This window comes from Erpetoichthys calabaricus, chromosome 2 (assembly GCF_900747795.2).
Source record: "Erpetoichthys calabaricus chromosome 2, fErpCal1.3, whole genome shotgun sequence".
NCBI lineage: Eukaryota > Metazoa > Chordata > Cladistia > Polypteriformes > Polypteridae > Erpetoichthys > Erpetoichthys calabaricus.
In genome coordinates this window covers 207,826,495-207,850,120 of record NC_041395.2, presented here as the reverse complement: position 1 = coordinate 207,850,120, position 23,626 = coordinate 207,826,495, and the positions used below count along the sequence as shown (strand labels likewise).

At 39.0% G+C, this 23,626-nt stretch overlaps 1 protein-coding gene across 3 annotated transcripts in view; it reads left to right on the top strand.

Moving 5' to 3' along the window:
- Positions 1-4,991: 4,991 nt before the first annotated feature.
- si:ch73-109i22.2 (uncharacterized) overlaps positions 4,992-23,626 on the top strand; it is a 50,736-nt gene continuing 32,101 nt past the window's right edge. For all 3 annotated transcript variants that reach the window (XM_028795068.2, XM_028795067.2, XM_028795066.2), the window contains exon 1: positions 4,992-5,178. In XM_028795068.2, the coding sequence (XP_028650901.1) occupies positions 5,164-5,178 (15 nt within the window). In that variant the 5' untranslated portion in view covers positions 4,992-5,163. The remainder of the gene's footprint in view (positions 5,179-23,626) is intronic.

Here is a 23,626-nt window from a genome sequence, read left to right as displayed (position 1 = left end):
AGACATGCATGTCTTTGCACATAAACTACAGTACTCAGAGAAGAGAAAAAAAAAACAGAAGACTTCCCAGCAAATATACTGACTTTGGAGCAGTGTAGGTCCATTGTGGGTTAACAAATTGGCCCAATGTAGATAGATAGATAGATACTTTATTAATCCCAAGGGGAAATTTACAAAATGTAGGCAGCCAACAGTGGCCCTTTTGGGATTTGCAGAACGGGGCAACACTGGTTCAGTGTGTGCTAACAGACAGAGAGCCCAAATGTGGAATTAAAACTGAAAATAACTCCATATCTTACTGGGTTATCCATTCACTTTATATACCCACCTATCCAGGGTCTGGTTGCAGGGCAACTGGAGCCTATCCCAGTGAGCAACAGGCACAAGCAGGAACAACCACTAGACAGGGTTCCAGCCCATTATGGGGTCAACAAACTCACACTCCAGGGCAAATCAAACATCACCAGTCCACCTAACCTGCACGTCACTGGACTGTGAGAGAAAAATTATGTGGACCCGGAAAGGACATACAAGCTCTCTGCAGGGAGGACCCAGGATGTGAACTCCAGTCTCCTTGTTGCGATGTAGCAGTGCTACCACTGCACCACTGTGCCACCCCCTTACTGATTCTTCCATTGAAACTTTTTTAATGTTTAATTTTTTTATTAATTTAAATTACATGTAATTATAATGATTAACAAATTTATAATGTAATAAGAAAAGTAAATTAAAAAATCATATTGCCACTTTAAACTATTTATTCTTATAAAACACAAAATGTCTTTACATGTATTAGTACTCTGCGGTGGGTTGGCACCCTGCCCGGGATTGGTTCCTGCCTTGTGCCCTGTGTTGGCTGGGATTGGCTCCAGCAGACCCCCGTGACCCTGTGTTTGGATTCAGCGGGTTGGATAATGGATGGATGGATGGATGTATTAGTACTAGTCTGGCTTTTTTTCTGCAGTGTTACAGCCATAAACACAAAAACATTACCAATAATATGTAAAAAAATATGCAATTTTAGCCCCCAAAAAACTAAACTTTTTGAAGTCATTGAAATATTATTTACACTTCGACAATCAAAATCTAAAACCCTCCAATTTGCAACAACATTAAAAAGCAGAAAACTGTAGGGGTAGTCATTACATTGGTCCAGCATTACCAAACCACCACTGGACTAACGAGGAATTTACAGAAGTTGTACTTCCCAGAGGAGCCTTGTTAAGGTGTCCTTTGTAGCAGCCCCCCAACAATGGGCCACTGCAGAATTTTACTGGGTTTTTACAAACCCACACTGCCCATTGTCTGCCCACATGGGGCCACTGTATGCATGTTTGCTGAGATGCAAACTCCAAAAAGTCAGTAACTGGTGATGAGAATGTGCTTTTAAGAAACAAGCTAAGTTAGGTTCGGGGGGTGTATGAGGTGTATCAAAAGTAAACTGTCTATTCCCTCTTTATATAGAATAGAATAGAGCAGAATGACAGTGAACCAACTTGCCTATGCCCGCTAGCTCACTTACCTACATAAAGGACCTCAACAGCATCAGAGGGGCCATCACAAGATTAAGATGGCAACATCTGCCATTTACTAGAAGACCCCCACCTTAGATCCAGATATTCCTTACTTTTCTCATGTGATTTTTTTCACAGCAGTTAAACAATGGACCCTAGACCCCTGGAAATAAGAGGCAGCAGCTTGTGCGCCTTCCATTTTCTCACTTGAGATTACATGAGAAGGAAAGCAAGAATCATTCTGTGTATAAGTTTGTGTGCCATTTTATTGTAATTTTGTTTGATCTCTGTAGTGTATCAAGATGATGAAGTTGATTAATGGTATAAAAAGAGGTAAAGACTTATTGTAAATATCTTAGATGATTAGTATAGTATTTTAAGTTGTTTAAACATTTATTTAGGTCCTTTGTAATTATTCATTTTGGTGTTTCTCATAATTTTTTTACGAGAAATAACCATAACAGAACCATTTCAACCAATTCAGGATCACAGGGACATCAGGTGGAAGGCAAGAACTGACCTTGGACAGGGTGCCAGTTCATTGCAGGGCCCGTGCATGCATGCATTCTCACTGGACTAATTTTTAATTTCCAACCAGCATAACACACACACACACACATAGTTTTGGCACATGGGAGAAAAACCAGAGATCAAAGAGAATAAGCAAAGGTTTTGTGTTAGGAAAGACATATGGCAGTAAAAATTACACAAAAATCTATAAAACATCTGGAGTGCCCTGTGAGGGAGGAAAACACGTCATAGAATGTTTTCTTGATGCAGGCAAAAACTACTGAACTTTATTATTGAACATGCTTAACCTATATAAGGTAACTGTTGTCTCTCCACTCATCAACCCACCTCCTCCCACTCTGCAGTGCGTGTGAATTGTGTCTTTACAGTGGTGCAGCACCTCCAGCCGCTACACATCAACCCAACATACAAGTAGGAAAAGATGAAGAGAAAGAAGAAGACTAGTGGAGGACATTCATAGTACACTTCTAGATACCAGCACAAATCCTTATCTTCAGAGGTATATATATGTATAAAACTGGTTTTATATATATGGTATAAATAAAAATATATAGAAAGAATAAATAAAAATAAATAATTTCTTTCACACAGTCCAGGAGAACGTTTGCGAAACTGTCTCTACTGTACTGATTAATTGGTCAGTCTCATGACCACCTAACTACCAGGTGTTGAATGTGAATGCAGAGTGCTGGCTTGATAAGGCAGCAGTGATACCCATTATGCCACAAGACTCCCTGTAATGACAAAGGAAATACTTGGTGCAGTGTTTTCATATGAATCACTCCACAATAAAAATTGCCATATAAATAATAATGAAATAAATGAGCCCTGGTTTTGGATTTTGAAATTCTGAATTCTTCAACACACTCGCCACCAAAGCATTTCAGCATCACAATATCAAAAACATTTCTGAAGAAAACACAGCCAACAAATTCTGATTCTCATGTTAAGTGCCCATAATTACCTTTCTTACTCATACATTTTAACATCTTGCCATCTAAATCACACTTTACAAATTGTCAAAAGTTGCCCCCTTGTGGCAATGAAGCAGCACAATAATTCAGAGCCATTTTTCTTTTTTTGCTGTTTAAAGTTTGTAAATCCAACAAAGTCATAGAAGAAAACAAACACAGAACAAAATGTACAGTTGCTTGGTGACCGCTGCTAAAATGACAAAATATTCCTCTTTCTGTCATATATAATGATTTACTGCTTGTTCCATACTTATACCTCCAAAACACTCTGCTGTCTCTCTCTCTCTGTGTTTGTAGCCCACCTTCTGTTTATCTCTATATTTTTGATGTAACTGAGACTTTACTCCAATGTACCACTCATCTGCAGATTCAATCAGATACCATCAACCAAATAGTATGAATAGCCTTTCAAGTGAAAGGAGTCCCCTATTAGACCTCCAAACAGACTACAGTAGCACCTTACAAACACATTGACATAGATAGATTGATTGATAGATTGACAGGTAGACAGATTCCAGCTGGAAAATAAAACATAAACAATATAAAAACACAAATTTTTTAAGACCGTAAAAACAAAGTGCAAACAAATATACCCATTCAAGACCTAGAACTGTATCCACAATATACAGAGTGCACCCAGATTTACTAAAGAAATATTGTCCCCATGCCAGTTTGTCTATAATTAGTAGCTATGGTGAAGACAGGCACAATGGGAGGAAGCATTACACAGTCTAATCCAAGTAGTTCCTCTTTCCTCATTGTAACAAGTGACTAAAGGTTCTCCAGAGCAGTTCCCCAGATGAGCAAAGCACAGAACAGTTGATTAATAAGTATCCTCTGGAAGTGCATTCCACACATTAAAAGACCTGACCCTTTTTGGTCTGTATTGTCCACCCAATCCAGTCTAATGTTTAGATGGTCCCCCAGTTTAAGTCTGCACCACCCCATCTCCTTGAGTCAGGAGTTCTCTGGAATGCTGGAGGTTCATGATCATCTTGCTTGTATTTTTAATGATTGGCTGCAGTTGTTTGTTTATGTGAAGTAGTTATCACAAAGTGTCCTTTCCTTACACAAGAGTTCTCACTCCACTCCTGTTTTCACAGGTTTACATAATTTAGTGTCTACCATTGCTAACAGCTCTCTGCACCACAAGTTAGTCCTGAGGTGGGTTCTCCAATTTCTAGTGCACCTTTCCATTCACAAAACCAGTTCAGGTTTGTTGATCATTTGCAAAGGAGGAACTAGTCTTGGATGGGGCACCAATCCTTTGAATTATACATTGGTGGTCCACTGTCACACTGGGCCAATGAAAACTTTCCAATACACCTAAGACATGTCTCCTTTTTTTCTCAATTGCACTGTTTAGCTCTCCCCTCTGTGTTTTAAGATTATTCCTTTGCCCCTTTCAGAATAAATGCATTGTATTAATATTACTGCTCACTCAGCTTGTTAAGGTCATAAATAAGGTTGGAGGTAAAAGCAAAGATTTAATTAAGCAGGCTGTTTTGGTCCTCGGCATACTGTATATCATGTCTGAGGTAGAATCAGTCTACTAGTCAGTAGAAGTAGTAAACAAGTTTGTGGTAAACTTTGTTTAAAACGTTATTATTAAATCATCTAATGAAGAATGAATGCATTGAGTATTTGTTTAGTTAATCAGGTGAGTGATTAGTGAGGTAAATTGATTAATTGGTGATTTAGTTTATATGCAAATGATAAGCATTATCACTCCTGTGACTCTTCAGAGCATGTGACATAGGTCAGCTCCCCAAACCATTCCTGTCCCTTTAAGGGCTATCTAACACTAAGATTTGTGGTTGTTGTTCATATGATACTTCCTGTACACCTGTTACCATAATTTTATATGTGCTTGATTATCTGAACTTTCTCTGTGCAGTATTCTATCCACTTTTATTGCCTGGCTTCCGGTTTGTGCTCTTTCTGCACTTTCATTTTGTGCCTTCCCTTATCTACTTATCTATGCTTCCTGTGCATGGTGAAGGCACTAGAGCTGGTATGAGAGCGTCAGTACAGACGGTAACAGACTTGAACTACCTAACATTCACTTCTTGTGATATCGGACAATTAAATGCAGGTTTTATGAGTGCTGTGCCCATGTCTTCGTGCTGTAATGGATTTTGACTATGAAAAGATTAAAGGTAAGGTAAATTCATTTTTACTTCTTGGTGGAGGCACTGAAGATTTTATTAAGATATTGCAGTTAACCACAGAGTGCTATTTCATCACATTGGTGTACACAGATTTACGAAGCTGTAGCACTCTCTGCAGTCTCATTCTTCAACCATAGCACAACTAATTTCTGGTACTGAGTCTACATTTGTCAAAGTGCTGTATTTTCTCCTAAAAGTGAACTCAGTTTTGGTCAGCTCTCGATATCTAAGAGAAGTGCATTTTTTTGGCATTGTGGGCAATATTTAGTGTGTTTGCACAAACGTAGCTCTTTCTCATTTAAAAGGGATATTTTAGGGGTAAAAACTATTGAGTATTTCAGTTGATATGACTAGACTTTATCCCAAATGCCTGCTGATAAGCCAAAGAACACAACTTGGGTTCTCACTCAACACAAGCTCTTGTTTATCCTCATGTTCAAAGATTTTTGATATTGCCTTTGAGTTTTCCCTTAAATGTCCTCTATTTTTTCTTCCATTTGCTGTATAATAAAGTTTGCACCATATGTGTTTCAGTCTATTGTTGAGAGTGAAATTTAGAGGTCTCAAAAACAAAAGAGCAAGAACAATGAAGAATGAGATAAGTACAATATTATAGAAGAAACCACATCAATATGACCATAAAACTCTTACTAAAGACAGAATGGGTCAAACATGTGGACAGTAAATGCAGGAAGGTTCTTTCTGTGGAGCTTTGACTGGACAAACAGAAATATCATAGAAAACCATGATATTGGGTCGTATCTTATTCACGTTCAGAAACAACATTTACACCCAGCTGAATAGGCACCATGCTTCTGTTATAGTTTCCAAGCTCTTTAAATCTGGGTCAAGGATTAAGAATATAATATATCTGGGCTGTCGAAAGGCAATGTGTGATGGCCACAGGTCCTTTCGGGGTTTTTCAGCCTAGTGATGGACATGTCTAGTAATGGCCACCATGGTCAGATAAACAGTGAATTCAGAGACTAAGACAATGCATGAAGTACTCAAATGTGGCACTTGGTGCCACGGCCAACCTGCCAAGTTGTTTTGTCTGCCTAAGGTAAAGTCATCCCTGATGGAGGATCGCAGGAATCATGAGAAAGAGGGGTCCTTTCATCGGATTGGCTGGCCCAACACTGTTTCAGCCATGGAATGGCCAAATGGGGGAGGCAGCTTGATGGATGAGGTCTCCAGGAGTCTAAAATGATCTAAATCTTATTATGTGATATCATCTACTGTTAAATTCTGCTCTGTACTTCTAAAGATTTTGTAATTTTTTTATTGAGGATTTGTTCTGTTCTGTGTATTGTATTGTATTGACCCCCTTCTTTTGACACCCACTGCATGCCCAACCTACCTGGAAAGGGGTCTCTCTCTGAACTGCCTTTCCCAAGGTTTCTTCCATTTTTTCCCTACTAGGTTTTTTTTGGGAGTTTTTCCTTGTCTTCTTAGAGAGTCAATGCTGGGGGGTTGTCAAGAGGCAGGGCCTGTTAAAGCCCATTGCGGCACTTCCTGTGTGATTTTGGGCTATACAAAAATAAACTGTATTGTATTGTATTGTATGAAGTAAGGCAGACAGTTTTGACTGGATGGGAAGTTTAAATGCAGCACCTTTATGTGGAGATCTGAAAAGCTGCCCGCAAAGTCAGGTAAGTATAGGCCTATGGTTGTCAGTGGTTTATTGTACTTATACAGACAGCTGATAAGTTGTAAATCATCCTTTGGACTGTGGAACGTTACTAGGGAAGTTAGAAATGTAAAATAAACAACTTATAATAAACCCCAAATCTATGCCATCTTTTAGGTGAAGCTGAAAGAAATCCTGTGTTCTATAATATATATAAAATATATATAGTGAAGCCCGGGGCACATACAGCCGCCCCAGCCCGGCACAGACCGGCAGGACACAGGTTCACGTACAACACAGTCATTTATTCTTCCTTTCCAATTCATAGTCAAGTCATGCTTGCACAGTCCTTCTGCCTCCAGTCCTCCACATAGGCTTTGTCCTTCTTCCTCCCGACTCTGGCCTTTGAACACTGGCAGCTGATCCCCTTCTATAGGACTCCCAGCAGGACGCCAGGTGTCCAATGACCTTCTTCTGGCAGCATTTCATGGTGTGGTGGAAATGCTGCCAAACCGGGCCCAGCAAACATCTACGTGCCCCCTGGTGGTGGCCCCAAGCCCCAGCAGGGTTGAGCTGCCATTCTCCAAGCCTGTAGCCTGCTGTAAGCCAAGGGGGCTGCCTTCTATTGGTCCAGGAAAGAGAGTGTCCTAGAAAACCCCTCTCCTTCGGTCATTCCATTGTCAGGGTGTACTGGCTGGGAAGGACCCTATATATATAAAATCCTAAGCCTAAAATTGCAACGATTTTATGTCACTTTTTTGTCACGCTTTAAATTGGGCTTATTTTAAAACCTACCTGTTTGGTATCATTCTTTTCAGGATTTATCAAACTTTAATGTGATGTTGTTAGATATTCAGATTCTTATTCAGTTTTTAAATTAAAAAGTAAAAAAGTTCAAGAACTCACGTTCTGCGAGACGAGACTTTGTGCCAAGAGATTTAACTATGCCCAGGGCCAGAAATAAAAGATAAAGAGTAGGACAGCTGCTGAACAGGCTTTTAAATGTTCGAAACGCCATGAGAGATGCAGATCACATGGCACGGCATCAGCAGCAGCAGCAGCAAGCCAGCAGCTGATCGAGCAAAGAGGAGGTAAAAAAAACTGCATCTCCTTGGGGTGCGTTCAGCCCCACTCTTCACAAGAGATGCAAAGTGGTTGGCGCATAGTGCTGGTCGGGTGGTTGGCAAGTGAAGCGAGCAGGTGGCAAAACCTCTAGTGTATATGTACTGATTAATTGGTCACTTCCACTTGGGCTTGCTGCTTTGCTCATACCTGCAGAGAAGAAGACACTGCATTTTCTATAATAATAATGAACAGGACAAGAGATTAATCACATTCTAAACTTTCCTAGGGAGTTAGAAGAGTGTAATGAAATTTTCAAGAACTGAAACACATTTTCTTGTTCTCACCCACCGAGTCTGTCAGCCTAAGGCATTGTTCCTTGTCTCTGGACTTTCAGAAGAGTCAAATTAGGGAAGACATCCCAGTAATATCCAGTGTTTTCAGCATTTGTGGTCTGGACTTACCCAAACCTTCAGCCTTTATACTGCAACACAGAAACAATAATGGACCCAAAATCACCTAATGCTTCTAGTACTGCCTCCTCTGAGAAGATTGCATAAGCTTGGCTTCTGCAAAATGATTTCTCAAAATGATGCTAACACCTGTAAACAATATCCCAAGTTGAAGTCAACTTTTTTTCCACACTTGCTGAGAACAATCTGGGCAATATCCCAGCTCCCTTTTCTGTGTTGTACAATGGTTTCCAGAGCCTCTTTGAGGCTGTCTGAAATATATTCTCCATGACCTCTCACTGCTTCACCGGTTGCACTTTTCACCTGCTAGTACATCATTCTCCAATCTGGAGACCCTCCTGGTAACATTAACATTGATGGTCTCTTTTTCTTCTTGACAGTTTACCTTACCACTTGTGTCTACTATCAGGTAATGACAGACATTAGCTACTTGGACTACAGCTCCTGCAACTATCTCTAGTAGTGAGATCTTTAACACAGTACATTTAGGCCCCATATCCATGAGCGCCCCTGAGATTAGTAGAAGCTCTTTGAAAGATGAGATTCCAGCAGTCACCCCCAGCATACCCACATGAATTACATAAAATAGTTTTAAGATATATAATCCCCCCTTCCCCTTGATGCTTCTGTTTAATTTAGTAAGATAGTAATTTTAGATGCTTAATTTTATTTAATTTTCTCAGTTAATGCATTGATTGATTGTCCGTGATTGTATATCATGTATCATTTTCATTAGATGCTGGCTCAAAGAAAGAAATGAGATTATTGCAAGATTTGGAGGAAAGTTTTTGATTTAAATCTTTTTGGAAACATTCAGTGCTGCTGGTTAACATCCAGATAATTTATATTCTTTGGCATACAGAATCTTAGTGACCAGACATTTTGTCTTAACAATGTGCATATATCTGGAATGGACTGGAGCCATGTTCAGGGTGGGTTATTGCCTTGCACCCAGAGCTTCTTGGATAGTGTTAGGGTTAGATAGGCAGTGGCCCCCTGTGATCTGTACTAAGCATATTCAAAACAATAAATGAATGTGTGCCTGTTGATAAGCTGCTTGTGCACATGCTTTACAATTAGCATAACGCAACACCCTTAAATGTCATACTGTATAAAAGTGCATATTTGCACGCCTCCACTGCAGGAATGCTAATGTTATATTGGCAGATGTTGGCGAGCAAAGCTGAAGGAACTGATGCTTAAAAAATGCACAGGAAAAAATGAAAGGTCAGAATTGAAGCACTTGACTCCACTGTAGGACATGAAAGTTTAGATATATCTGTATTTTGGACCCACACACATTTGAAATGTTATTCAATTAAAACTATTGAGGTTATTTTTTATTATGTTGACTTTTAACATGTTTAACATACCCATTTCCAGTACATTGTTCAGTACATTGAAACAGCCATAATTGAAGCATCAGTCCACCACACATAACAAATGTCTTTAGGATTTGGAAATAAAATCACAGCACCCACAGAAAAAACCTGCAGACATGGGAAGAAAATGATAATCATTTACAGTAGACATAAACCAAGAGCAGGATATGAGTGAAGGAGTTATAAGTCAACAGTAATTGCTACACCACTGTCTGTCCCTAATTTAATTATTAGGCATAAATTATGACATTTAAATGTGTACTAAACAAGGTGCACATTAAAGTGTCATTTAGAGACAATGGTTAACCTAGCTGCGGTGGGCTGACGCCCTGCCCGGGGTTTGTTTCCTGCCTTGCGCCCTGTGTTGGCTGGGATTGGCTCCAGCAGACCCCCATGACCCTGTACTTAGGATATAGCAGGTTGGATAATGGATGGATGAATGGTTAACCTAGCAACATGTCTCTGGACTTTAAACCCAGGATGAACCCTCTTGGACAACAGATACAGACAGAGGTTCAGCTAGTAAAGCTATAGAATGTGACCTTGAGCCATTCTGAAAAAGGCTTTGTTTAAAACTGGATATGAAACAGATTTATGATATATTATTGTGGAATACCACACCCTTGATTCACTTTTACATTAAATTAGAGTGGTTTTCACTTCTCTAAACTGTTTTTTCATACCATTTTAGTTCAGTGACAGAGGTTTACTTCAATTACTTTCGGAGAGGAGGTTACTTTTACCTTCTCCTTGTGTTTTTTCTTTAATGTATCTGTTTATTGAAGCAACCTAAACAGGCTTCAAGGTTGTAGGGAGCTGAATTCTATCCTGGTTGCATTGTTCATTTGGTAGTCTCCTTTACATCTGCCAACCCAGCAAGAATAGGGTGCAAAGATGGAAAAACCCCAGGGCAACAAACCAGCCCATCGCAGTGTTTATGAAACGTCTTACCAAAAGACTCTGTCTCAAGAAGTGTAGAGAACTTAACCTCTTACTGATGTTTTGTGCTGTGCTTCTAAAAGTTTATTCAACAAAGGACAAACCTAAATTTCATTGGTAACGCTTTAGTTTAAGTACTGCAAATATACATTTATTGCTCATTTACTATTATGTAACAAGACCTGAACAAAGGCTACTTTGGTGTTAATGACAATTACAAAACATCATTAGAGTGGCTTTTCATCTGTACATTGTGGCATTTGATATGCTAGTAAAATGATATATAGGAATATGAAGGATTCACAGGTCTTATAATGAAGTATACAATATCAAGATAAGAGTATTAAGACACTTCAGACCATTGCAAAGTGAAGTTATTTTAGTAGGCCACATTGCGCATATGAATAACCATTTTACTGATGCTTTGAAGTGTCATTTAGACCAGAAGAAGCCTTTAAGGTCTTTTTACATAAAAGTGAGTAATAGATGCATTTTTGCAGTACCTAAACTAAAGTGTTACCATTTAATAAAATATTGTTTATTTTTTCACCATCTTTCCAATCGCCTTAGACATCATTCATTCATCTACTCCCTTTATGCTAAATATAATAATGCTAAGAAGCCATCTTATTCCTCTTCTTTCTCATCATCTTTTCCCAGTTCTGTGTGGGATCAATTTAAATTTTATCACTATTTACAAGTTCTCATGGTTCCTGTTTTCATCCACCCTATACTGAATTCCTTGGGTATACTATTTTTTTGTAAAATTTAAAAAAAAATTGTGGACTTTTGTTCTGAAGGTTTTAATCATGGAGATTCTACTTTCACTTTATTCTACTTTCATTTTATTTTAACATTTGTTAGTTTTATTTATTGCTTGCTTTGAATTTTTTGACAGCATCTTGATTTTAGTAGTTGCTGTCATTCTGTGGTGCCATTGCTATGACAGGATGGCCTGTTGTTAGAGGGTGTGGCCATATTTCACACTGGTTGCTTGCTGTTTAAATTTGTGGATACTCTCATGACAGTCTTTGTAAGTGCTACTGTTTACATTATTTTTGGCTTAAGACTTTCGACATTCAGTTTTGTCTCTCAAATTGGCTTCATCACAAGATAATAAGCCCTTTTGGTTATGAAGTCTTCCTAAGTGTTTTGGTTTCCGATTCGAAATTGAGTGCCATTATGAACAAAGCTGCACATCATCCCTCTGACACACTAACACTTGAGACTTACAGCCAACGAATTATTCAGCAGAAGTGTGTCAAGAAACTCTACTGGAACTCCTTTATACCAACAACTATGAGTCTGCATAATGCCTCACTGTGACCGTGACATTTCTTTCTCTTTCTGTTTAATTTTCTTGCTTTTTAGTCATTGCGGTGTGTGTTGAGACCAAAGTGTGCGTGTGTGTGTGTGTGTGTGTGTATATATAATATATATATATACTAGACAAAGAGCCCGTTTCGACAACGTAAGATGAAACGGGCATGAGTTTATGTCAGCAGTGTATGAAGAACAAATGATAAATAATGAAAAAGTTGTTTTGTAATGATTTTAGTCTGCTTTACTCATTACTGTACAGGCGTGTACTGTTAGTTGATGAATTTTCCAGGCCTATAGTATAATATTGAATGATGAATGTTCCAGTACAATATGGAACAGTAATAAGTATAAGCACCACAAACCTGATATAGGTGTATTGAATGAATGCGTAATTGAATCAGAATGCGTAATTAGGCCTCGAGCTGTAGTCGAAATCGCTTTTTAGGCCTCTAGAGCTTTAATCGAAGTCGCCTTTCTCTTTGAATTTTTGCAGCCGTAAATCCGCCGCTTGCTGCAATGTTGGGGTTGGATGTCGGTCTCGTAAGGTTTTTCAGGCAGCTGCGCAGAAGGCGACTGTGCATTCGGCTTTGGATGGACATGAGTGAGTGAGTGAGTGAGTGAGTGAGTGAGTGAGTGAGTGAGTGAGTGAGTGAGTGAGTGAGTGAGTGAGTGAGTGAGTGAGTGAGTGAGTGAGTGAGTGAGTGAGTGAGTGAGGAGGCAGGCGAATTATGTATTAAGATATGTATGTATATATAAATGTGTATATATATATATTATATATATATATATATATATATATATATATATATATATATATATATATATATATATATATTAAATAGCTTCTGTAAAAAGCCAAATTTATTTTCCTATCTCTTGGTCCGCCTAGCTCTGCTTCAGTCTGCCAATTTTCCATATTGTGACAGAATACATTCATAAAGTGTGTGTAGAAAATGAAATTCGATTACTACAAAGGCTCAGATTCTGTCCCAAATTCTTTTGGTGCATGGGGAGAATCTGAAGTTTCAGACAGAAAAGTCCATTGGAACTGTGGGACAGCAGTATTAACCATTTCACAAGCCTGTGCTGAATGAATCTAAATAGAATATGAACTGATACCTTTTTTTTTCTTCTGAATTGGAAAGACATCTATCCATGTGGCAATTCTAAATTGACCAGAGTGTAAATGAGTGTGGATGAATCCTACAATGGACTGGCACCCCACCTAGGGTTGTTTCCTAACTTGCACACGTTACTGCCAGAAAGTGCACTGACCTCAGTAACCCTAAACTGGATTCAGTGTTCTCATTAATTAATAAACTGAGAATTGTGTCCTAAAAAATATATATTTCATATAGGTGATAATTAATTTTTTATTTGTACTTGAATTGGTGCAGTTAACTCCCACCTAAAAATTATAAATTCAAATCTCAGATTAGTCTCTGTCTGTGTGTTCACCCTGCATTCTTGTAGATTTTTTTAAGATATTTGTGTATTTTTTCCCAATTCCAAACAATGTGTTTTAGGTTAAATGGTTTTAAATTTGGCAATACAAATATGTGCTTTCTTTGTGGCATCCAGTCGAGGATTAGTTCCTGCCTGGCACACCCAGTGCTGCACAAATATACTTCAGCTCTCATCTACTGTATGTTAGAATATGTAGGTGGTAAAAAAATAGACGGATGGATATGTTTAACAAAGTCTTAAATGATTTTGTAACAATACAGTTTAGCAGAGTAAGTGTACCCCCACCTACTGCATATACTTTTTCTTAAATATAGGATACACGTGATCTGGAACAATTTTAATATCTTGTGTAGTTCACAAGAAATTCTTATAATAAGGTGAATCGTGTTGTTATTAGTCATAGTTTACACCTAAATGCTAAATGATAAATTTGGTGTAAAAACTGAACTATAATGCTTTATGATTGTACAGTCATTAGATATGCCACTTCACATCCCTATTGTTCTGGATTCAGTTTCTAGCCCAGACATTCCCCACATGAAATGTGCAGGTTTTCCTCACGTTCATAAAAAATGTGCATGCTGGATTAATTAGTGACATTAAATTGTTTGAGTCTGTCCTGCTGTTGCTGTGAACATGGAATCCTGTAATAGAGAAAAGAGGAAGAATATTAAGGTAATAAATGAATAGATGGGTGTGGGCTATAGGCAACATTTTGGTCTACACATACTTCAGTGTTTTTCTCATGTTATGCTAGTATCAGCACAAAATCTGAACCGTGACACCTGTAAACTGTGATTTTTATATTTTTGTGTTTTCAGTTGTATTTAGACTTGTTGGCCTGTGTTGGCTGGTTGAGTTAGGATATTAAACAAAGACAATGTAGATGAATACATGCATAATTTTCAATCAGTCAGTCAGGTACCCTCATTGATGTCTGTAGCGCTGTCTGTGAGCATTGGCAGTTGAATATGGAGAGTAAAGTCTGGGTTAGGAAGACAGCCAAACGATGATCACATTATTTGTATTGTTGAGGAGTGTTTTTCAAGGGGTTTTACTGTATTTTGTTATGGAATGCAAAGTGTGTATAACTTGTTGTGTGTTCCTCAGCTCTTTATGTGAAGCACACTAATCGCAATGCAAAAGTTTGTGTATATTTTGTAATGTCAAGTGTTCTAAAGGAAGAAACATTAACACCAAAAAGGGTTGGGGTTCCAGATGGAGCACCCCATTTAATGCTTTCAAAAAGGGTTAAAAAAATAGGACATGAAGGCGCAAAACAAATTAAAGTGGCCCTCAGGTTGCCAAGAACCTTCAAGGCTGGCCATGCTGAGTGCTGAATTCCGGCTGATATGGAGCTGGCCTGGAAGAAGTGGAGTTACTAGATCACTGGTTTGCTCGGGAATGAGCCTTCAAACTGTGGGTAAGGAGGAACAGATAGTAAGCAACAGCGCTGACTCTCCGTTTGGGTGGTAATCTCAGAACTTGAGGGTTCCTGAAGATGGCCCCTATAAACACATGTGTGACAGTAGTGTAGTGTAGTGTACACATTAGTGTAATGAAGTTATTAGATTATGTCTATATTTATCTATACTCTGTAATATTTAAATTTTTTATGTTATTACTTATGGTTTGCATTTTGTTTTGTTTATTCTTTGTAATTGTTCTTTTTTGTAACTACTTGTAAAACGCTTTGAGCTATATATCTTATATGAAAACGTGCTATAGAAATAAATGTTATGATTTTTATTGTATTTTAAATACAAATAAATATCTGTGCTAGGCTGCACAACATACTTGTATTCAAGGTCTCTGTTGGTTGGTTTTGACTGACAGCAGGGGTCGGAGGCTGGTGTCTTATCAGACCCAGAGGCTGATGGATTTGGAATCCATCCTTGCTAATAGCTGAGAAATTAGGACATCCCACAATAACATTACATTTGGTTAGTTAGATCAACATAGTCCTTCAAGTGCATAAGTGGGATTATGTGGTTTCAAATGTCAAAATCAGCAATGCAATGGAAGAAAGACAGTAGTCCACTGAGCAAGAACCCTGTTAGTGTAGTAATGAGATAATGAAGAGCAGTTATCAAGCCCTGCTGCCAAATTGTAATTTGGGGTGTGAGAGTGAGTTTTAGGTCTTCCATCCCACTGATCTGTATAGTATAGTTTACATTGATAGAAGGTAATTTAAAAATGGTGGCAGTTTTGTGTTGCAATTATGATGATTTATGTCAAAATATTTTTGTTCCACTTGTTTCAAAATGGTGCAATCAAGGAAAGAATACAATCAAGAAAAAAACTGCAGGGAGGTGAAAGGTCAACCTTTTTAGTAGCCTGACGGGTGGGGCTGTTCAATTGACTAGGACATGAAATCCTTCAGTAAAGTAGACGTCACATTATAAGACTTTGAGTTGTATGTTATGTCTGGTTTGCTGACTGTTGTCACTGATCTCGTCACCAGACCTTGTCAGTTTACACATTTGAAAATCACTGCCCATTTAGCAACTGAGTGTCACCCATCCGGCACTGTCAACCCTTTTTGTGACTGCTAATAGTTTACTGACTGACCAATCTGACACTGTATGCATTATTAATAAGTATGGAGATTTCAGCCACAATCTCCACAAAATCAGACCTATTTGATTTTATGAAAGTGAGTCACAAACTACTTGGAGTGAGTTGCTGGGTATGTTACATTACGCTTCATGGAAGTCCACTGCCGACTGCTTCCAACTCACTAAGATTGTGTAAATGAAGGGTATAACTGAAAATTACTGGAGAAGTTGTGTAATATGACATGAGCTTAAGGTTTCATTTAGGCAAGTAAAATCTACAACAAAAATTAAACAAAGTTAACAGAATTGCCTTCTTTTTTATCAAAAGTTCTAATTACTGTCCTGTTTAATAAGAGCTGGGATCCCACCTGTCTTTTAAATAAATAATGTAACAGCTTTACTCCTAGATTCTAAGGTAGAACTCTTTAGAGGTGTAATGCCATTTTGTAGGTGAATGGAAGTGAACAGACCTTCTCAGGTTTCACCCCTCTTTTATAATATACTGTAGACATGAGTCCAGAAGTGCTGTCACTCCAGTCTTGGAACTTCAGGGGTGTGTCAGACCCTCTTGTACATCCAGTGACCTTCTCTATCAAACCCTTCTTTTGAGACCTCCAGTCATCTGCTGCATAAAGAACAAAACATGTTTTGACACATCTGCAATTTGTTGTTCTTCCCCTCATGGGTTTTCCCTGTGGTCCTGACTCCAAATGGAAAACTGGACCAAAACTATGTAAAGAACATTCTTGAAAGCTTACAGTGTTCAGCTAAAGATACTGGAAAGACTGTGTGTAGTAAAGTCCATTCAGAGAATATTAACTTTAGGTTTTTCAGTCCTGCCAAAACTCTACTGCCCCCAATTGCCATGGACAGCACATGTGGGCTGGCATCCCTGCCATGATGGGTCCAAGTTTATTACCTGGCTGGAAAGCCAGGCGAAAAGAATGGCAGGACACTTCCTGTGTTTGCTATGAGTCTGGAATGAAAAGCCAACAATTTGAGGAGTGTGTCAGCATCCCAGCAGGGGTGGCTAGGTGGCAGCATCCCTGTGCCTTGGTACCCAAATGGACCACAACAGGGCATGCCAGGAACTGTAGTGCCATGGAGCAACCCTGTTGGGTTCCACGGGTGCTGCAGGAATTTATGATCACTGCTTTCAGGGAGTTCTTTTTGACCTGGAAGTGCATCCAGTAGTATATATCCTAGCATCGGAAGTACACCTTTCTTCTTCTTCATCTTCTTCTTCTTTCAGCTGCTCCCGTTAGGTGTTGCCACAGCGGATTATCTTCTTCCATATCTTTCTGTCCTCTGTCTACATCTTGTTCTGCTACACCCATCACCTGTATGTCCTCTCTCACCACATCCATAAACCTCCTCTTAGGCCTTCCTCTGTTTCTCTTCCCTGGCAGCTCTATCCTTAGCATCCTTCTCCCAATTTACTTAGCATCTCTCCTCTGCACATGACCAAACCAATCATAAGTACACCCTGATCTTGGATAAAAGGAGTCAGGTAGAAGAAAAACAAAGCTCGCCTGCAAGAAGTGGAGGAGGAAGGAAGAAGAGAAAGAGAAAAACAATAGTGGTTTTGTTTGTTTTGGGATAGTACGTCAAAAAAAGCCTTTTAATTATAATAAACCTTGAACTTGAACCGAGGACTTCTGTTTATGCTGTTGCGTCTGGGTTTGGGGTGCTGCAGCGCTCCCCTAGTGGTCACAACTGTAAAGCTGACCTTTGTGTACCATATGTCTGATTACTTTATTTTCTTCCTTTGTTTCATCCTTCTGTAACATTCAATGCATTATTCATTTTTTCTGTTATTAGTTCCCTGTAAAGCCCTATGTGATATTGTGTTACAAACAGTATTAACTAAAACAGGCATTGACTGATTTTGCAGGGTAAATGGGGAAAGATCTTTCAGTTAATGGTGTATTCACATGCAGGAAATATGACTTCCTAGTTGGTCATTTCACATGAACACCCTTCAATGTGAAGAATGCGTTGCTACAAGAATTCTGCAAGTTGCGACATAATAAAGTCAGTTGGACTGGAAGTCACTATGCTTCTAAGATTTATGTCAGTCACTGGCTTATGAGGTAGCGTTGAATGTTAGTTATTCAGGTGGAACAATGCAAATTATTGCAAAACAGATTTGCCACAGTCAATAATGCAAAATAAAAAATAACAACATCAACTAGAAAAGATATTTTTGTGGTCAAACCACATTTAGGGTGACACAGTACACAGTTAATGTGTTTAGTTTGCTCTTCATTTTCATGAAAAAATTACAATTTATCATTAAATGCCTTTTGCATAGACCTAGTACTAAATCAACAGTGACCTCTCCAAAACAAAGCCAAACAGAAATTTGCGTTAAAGCAAGGAAATGGAAAGGCAAAATGTCATAAGTGGGATGTCCAAAAACTCCAATACAATATGATAGTCTGACTGAAATACATTGAAAGTTAGCTTTGTTCATTTGCTTGCTATAATAGATGCTATATTGAATCTCCCTGCTGGTTTAATGGCCATTTTCTGGGTTCAGCCAGGTTTCCCATTTTCCCCGCAAGGTTAGGGGATATTGGCGCAAATGGTTGGACACCAGCCTCCATTTGTCACCTTTTAAAATACACAAGAGGGACGGTGTCCTTATTCTAACCCCAGGACACAGAGGTAGATGCAATATTTAATATACATTCTTTAATGTTTGCAGTATAAAATCGAGCCGGCTCTTTTCAAATAAGCCAAGGAAAAATGGACTGGTTAATCAGACTGTATACCAGAAGATATTCTATCTCTTTTGGACAACAAAGTTGTGGTTTAATGCAGTGAATAGCAACAGTTTATTCTTAGCTTATTGGTACCATTTCCGTGTATATATGGTTTCCTGTATAAACAGATACTTGCAGATACATGAAAAGAAAAAAGTAAGAAACCCCCTATTCACTGAATTAACAGCTAAAATGCATTTTGATTAAAGTGAACTGTATTAGTAACTTCTGTTTGTATCAGGACTATGAAATTTATCTGTTTATGGCTGAAACTCACTCACCCATACTTTAAGCTATTACCCTTTTTCTTTATTGGATATCCAGGTACATTTTTCAAGTACTTGAAATATGCAACATACTATCTGTTCTTGTGCAATAAATTGTCTGCTCTTCACATGAGAATAACCTTATTTGTTCTCAAAATGTGCAATATTAACTTAAGGTGCAACACTCTGCACTCTAGTTTGATACTTACATTTATTATACTCTATTTATATTTACATGATTACTTTATACTTGGTCTTAGTGTAACATGTCCCTTGTCTGTTGTTAAGCTGTAACATAAGTAATTTCCTTCGGGATTAATAAAGTTTTCTGATTCTGATTCTGAGAATACCTAAAACTCCACTATCATTGAATAAAAGAAATGCAGCAATGCAATCTGACAGCTTGTTCTGCTCAGTTTGTGTTGCTCTTGTAAAACCTTTTGTTAGGATAAGTGGGCACAGTAGTTAATATTGGGGCCATCCAGGAGCAATACCCAGAGAGCGTATTAAATGATATTTCTATTTATTATGCATTCGTTTTCTAGCTGACATTTTGCTCCAAAACATTTTACATGTCAAAAATGTAAGTTTCCCAACTGAATAACTAACATTCAAGAATGCACCATAAGTGGGTGGCTGACATAAAACCAGAAGCACGGTGATATAGTCCAATAGACTACCGTCAAAGAGGGCCAATGAGCAAATGGAATCTAACCAAATTGCACACCTTTGTGAGTTAAGCCGAAGTTGTGCATAATGAAACGGAAGGCATTTTTTCTTCCATTTTAGTCAATTCCCCTTTGGCAGCCATGACAACTCAAACATCAAATACCAAAGGATTTATTTTTAGCTTGACGGTTGATGTACGCACATGTGTACACATGCAAGCTAAACAATCATCCTAACTACCTGCTGACGTACAGAGCATGTGCTGCATGCTGAGAAAAACAAAGTGTATATGCCTGCTTGATTTCATCCATGTGCAAGATTCAATTTGTTTGCAGCATTCGTTCCTAAAACTTACTTTTTGTTTACGCTAAGTGGCTGTGCAGTACTTTTAACAGCTTTTTCTTCCCCAATAGAAGATTTTTTTTCTGTGCTGCTTCTTCTTCTGTACATGAGTAGCATTCAGAGTCTGGAGGGGAGGGATGCAGCTGAAGGGGCTTAATGTTAAGTTTAAAGAGTGTGCAGGAGGCAACAGGGCTGGCAATGACAGAGGCACCTGGCAGAACAAAACGTTAAGCATTTATGGACACCCTTACCATGTAGAATAAAAAAATACAAAGAATAAAAAAAAATAGTAATAGAAGGATCAGTTGCATCATGCTAAAGCCAGCGAACAAAGGCAGTAAAGACATTTAATCAAGTACTGTGTAGCTGGTGGTGTTTGTGAAAGAATGTAAAGAAAGAGAACAAAGTTTTATTAGGTTTCAGATTGTCGGCTCGGTGTTAAAAAATGTTATCAAAGCAGCTGAGAGCCCAGAAGCATCTGAAAATGATTGCACGGTAGTAAAAGTCACACAGCAAACCGTAAAAATACATAAGAATCACTGCGGTAAAGGCCAAAGTAGGTGATAGCATTATTAACAGTTAATACAGGTGCTTAGAAGAGGTCAGCTGGGGTAATTCTTTAAATGTATGTGGGATTCTTCATTTTAAAAGGGTTAAACAGTTTCACCTAAAAAATGTCATAATAAGTTCAATACAATGCTAGCGCTTCAAGTACAGGGTTAATGAATTTGGTAATAAGTCCTGATAAAATCTCTCATAGGGCCGCACAGTGGCACAGTAATAGCGCTGCTGTTTCACAGTATGGAGTCCAGGGTTCATGTCCCATGCCCTCCCTGAGTGGAGTTTGCATGTTCTCCCCATGTCTGCATGAGTTTTTTTTCTGGATGCTCTAGTTTCCTCCCACAGTCCAAAGACATGCAGGTTAGGTGGACTGGCGATACTGAATCGGCCATAGTGTGTGTGTGTGTGTGTGTGTGTGTGTGTGTGTGTGCATTCACCCTGTCCAGGGCTTGTTCCTGCTTTGTGCCCTGTGTTGGCTGAGATAGGCCCCAGCACCCCTCACGACCTTGTTCAGGACTAAGTAGGTTAGAAAATGACATGACATGACAAAATCTCTAATGTGTTAAAACTGCTTGCCTTAATGCTACAAGTGTTAAAAATAAAACAAATGTATTGGTAGGCAACATGGTGGCACAGTGGTAGTGCTGCTGCCTCACAGTAAGGAGATCAGGGTTCACAATTTATGTCCTCTGTGCGTGGAGTTTGCATGTTCTCTCCGTATCTGTGTGAGTTTCCTCTGGGTGCCCCGGTTTCCTCCCACCATCCAAAGATATGCAGAAATTGACCACATAGTGTGTGTTTGCCCAACGATGGACTGGCGCCCTGTCCAGGGTTTGCTCCTGCCTTGCACCCTATGCTAGCTCCAGCACCTCCCATGACCCTGGTCTGGATTAAGTGGGTTAGACAATGACATGACATGACAAATGCACTGGAGATACATAACGCTGCACATAAATATAATCACTATGAGTTAGTGATCAAAAGAAAAGAAGTTGCAGTTCAAGGCACAGGCTCAAATATGGAAAGCAACAGCTTATGGTGAGAGAAATTTTAGGTGATGATAAAAGTAGGGTCCCTCAGGGATAAACGCTGTGGCCACTGCTCTTTCTTAACGTAGGTGCCAAGATGCATGGACAGGCATACCAGTCAGGTTGATTGATGGTGCCTTTATTGGCAGGGAGGCCATAGTGGATGGAAAGGGGGAAATTGTCTGTCCAGAACAATTCCTCCAACAGTACAATTGATGGCAGTCCTACTCTGGCATAGATTCAGTATGGACACCTGTAGGGATCCATGGAGTTTGTAGTTCTGGGGGACAACCCTGTTGGGGTCCTTGGGTGCCACCAGGGGGCGCTATAGGGAGGAGAACTCTGCATAAACCAGAATTGCTTCTGTCATTCAGTGTTATGGTGCTGGAAGTACTCCCGGGTCCAACTTAAAAGAACCTGCTTGACTTCATTCAGTTAAGTCACAGTCGGTGAGCAGAAGGCTATACTGTACTCATCTGGAGGAATGGAGGGGGGATAAGACCAGTAGATTATCTGTAGTTGTAAAAGGTGGATTTTGTCCATATGTCAAGATACTGTACTTAATAAACAAAAACCTTTATTTGAGCCAGGGACTGTGTTGAGTGTGTTGGTATCTGAAGTTTGGGGCTGAGTGGCGCCCCCTACTGGTTACACTAGTATATTGTTTTAAATGATCTAAAAAAGAATATAAATAGCATGCAGTTTAATTAGATAGATATACCAAACTAGATGGATTGCCAAATAATCTAGAATCAGTCAGATTATTATGACAGGGTGGAACAGAATTCTTGAGCAGATTTTTGGCAGAAATATAATGTAAGTAAATGAGAAGTATTACACATAAGAAGTAGGAATGTTAGAATCCAATATACAATTCAAGGTTTGAAATTTGAAAATATCCCTGATGAGAGAGAGTTGGGAGTCTTAGTTGACTCGTGATCATTAATGTCGAGTGAGGAACAACAAGTCCAAGCAGTATATTTTGGGGTTCCAACCCGATTGTCCCTGTTTAATCAAAAACAAACTGAATGAAAAAAAGGTGCTGTGTGATGCAAAATATAAATCAAAAGAATCAGAAATAGAGAGCTGTTTAGGGCTTGGTGAAGTGTTCCTTAAGAAAGTCATAAACCAGGAGCTCTATCCTATGGTGTGCTCTGCTCACAGAGTGACTCCTCCTTCCATCAATCCCATGATTTATAGATGGGAGATGGGAAGGGGAAAAGTCATTTGCCCTCACTGGGCATCTTATTGGCACCCAGGATGGAAAGGAAGAGGACTTGATTAGTACCAGTGCCCCCTCACCTCCTGGAGTGGAATTATGTACCCAGATGAGCCCAGATGGTGATCAACTGACACCCATGCGTGACACCATCTACATCCAAACAATTAAGCCTGAATAACTTAGTTCAGGGACACAGAAAATATTGATCACTTGATAATTATTTCTGTATTCTGTGGTTGATTGTCCATGGGTGTTCTTAGTTGGTGGAGCAATTCTGATAACACAGAAGACTTTGGCCTGATAACTAGCAGTGGGCATTCAGCTTTTTAGAATAAGTAGCCATGTGAGATTGAAGAGTAACAGATCTGTGATGGGTTTAGATGTCCACTGTTCTGAAGTGAGTAATGCGTGTCTACTACATTACTACTACAATTGGCAAATTGAGTAAGGTCCTCAGATTGCCCCTGCTGCAGTATTTCATGGTCTCCGACTGATTGCCAAAAAGATAAGCTCTAGGTATCTGTAGTGAGAGCTGGTTTCTCTCCTATCTCTCTGATTCCTGAGTCCTGAGTCACCTCCCAATATAAGATGTATGGTGAACTTTTAATGCAGCCCCACTCCTGAAGGGGTGATGTTTGATCAAGCTACGATTAGACTTTTTCTTTGTTAGGCCAGAATTGCTCACTTTCCCAGTTAGTAGTCCTGAATAACACAAAATTATCATTTTGATAAAGATTAAAACACTC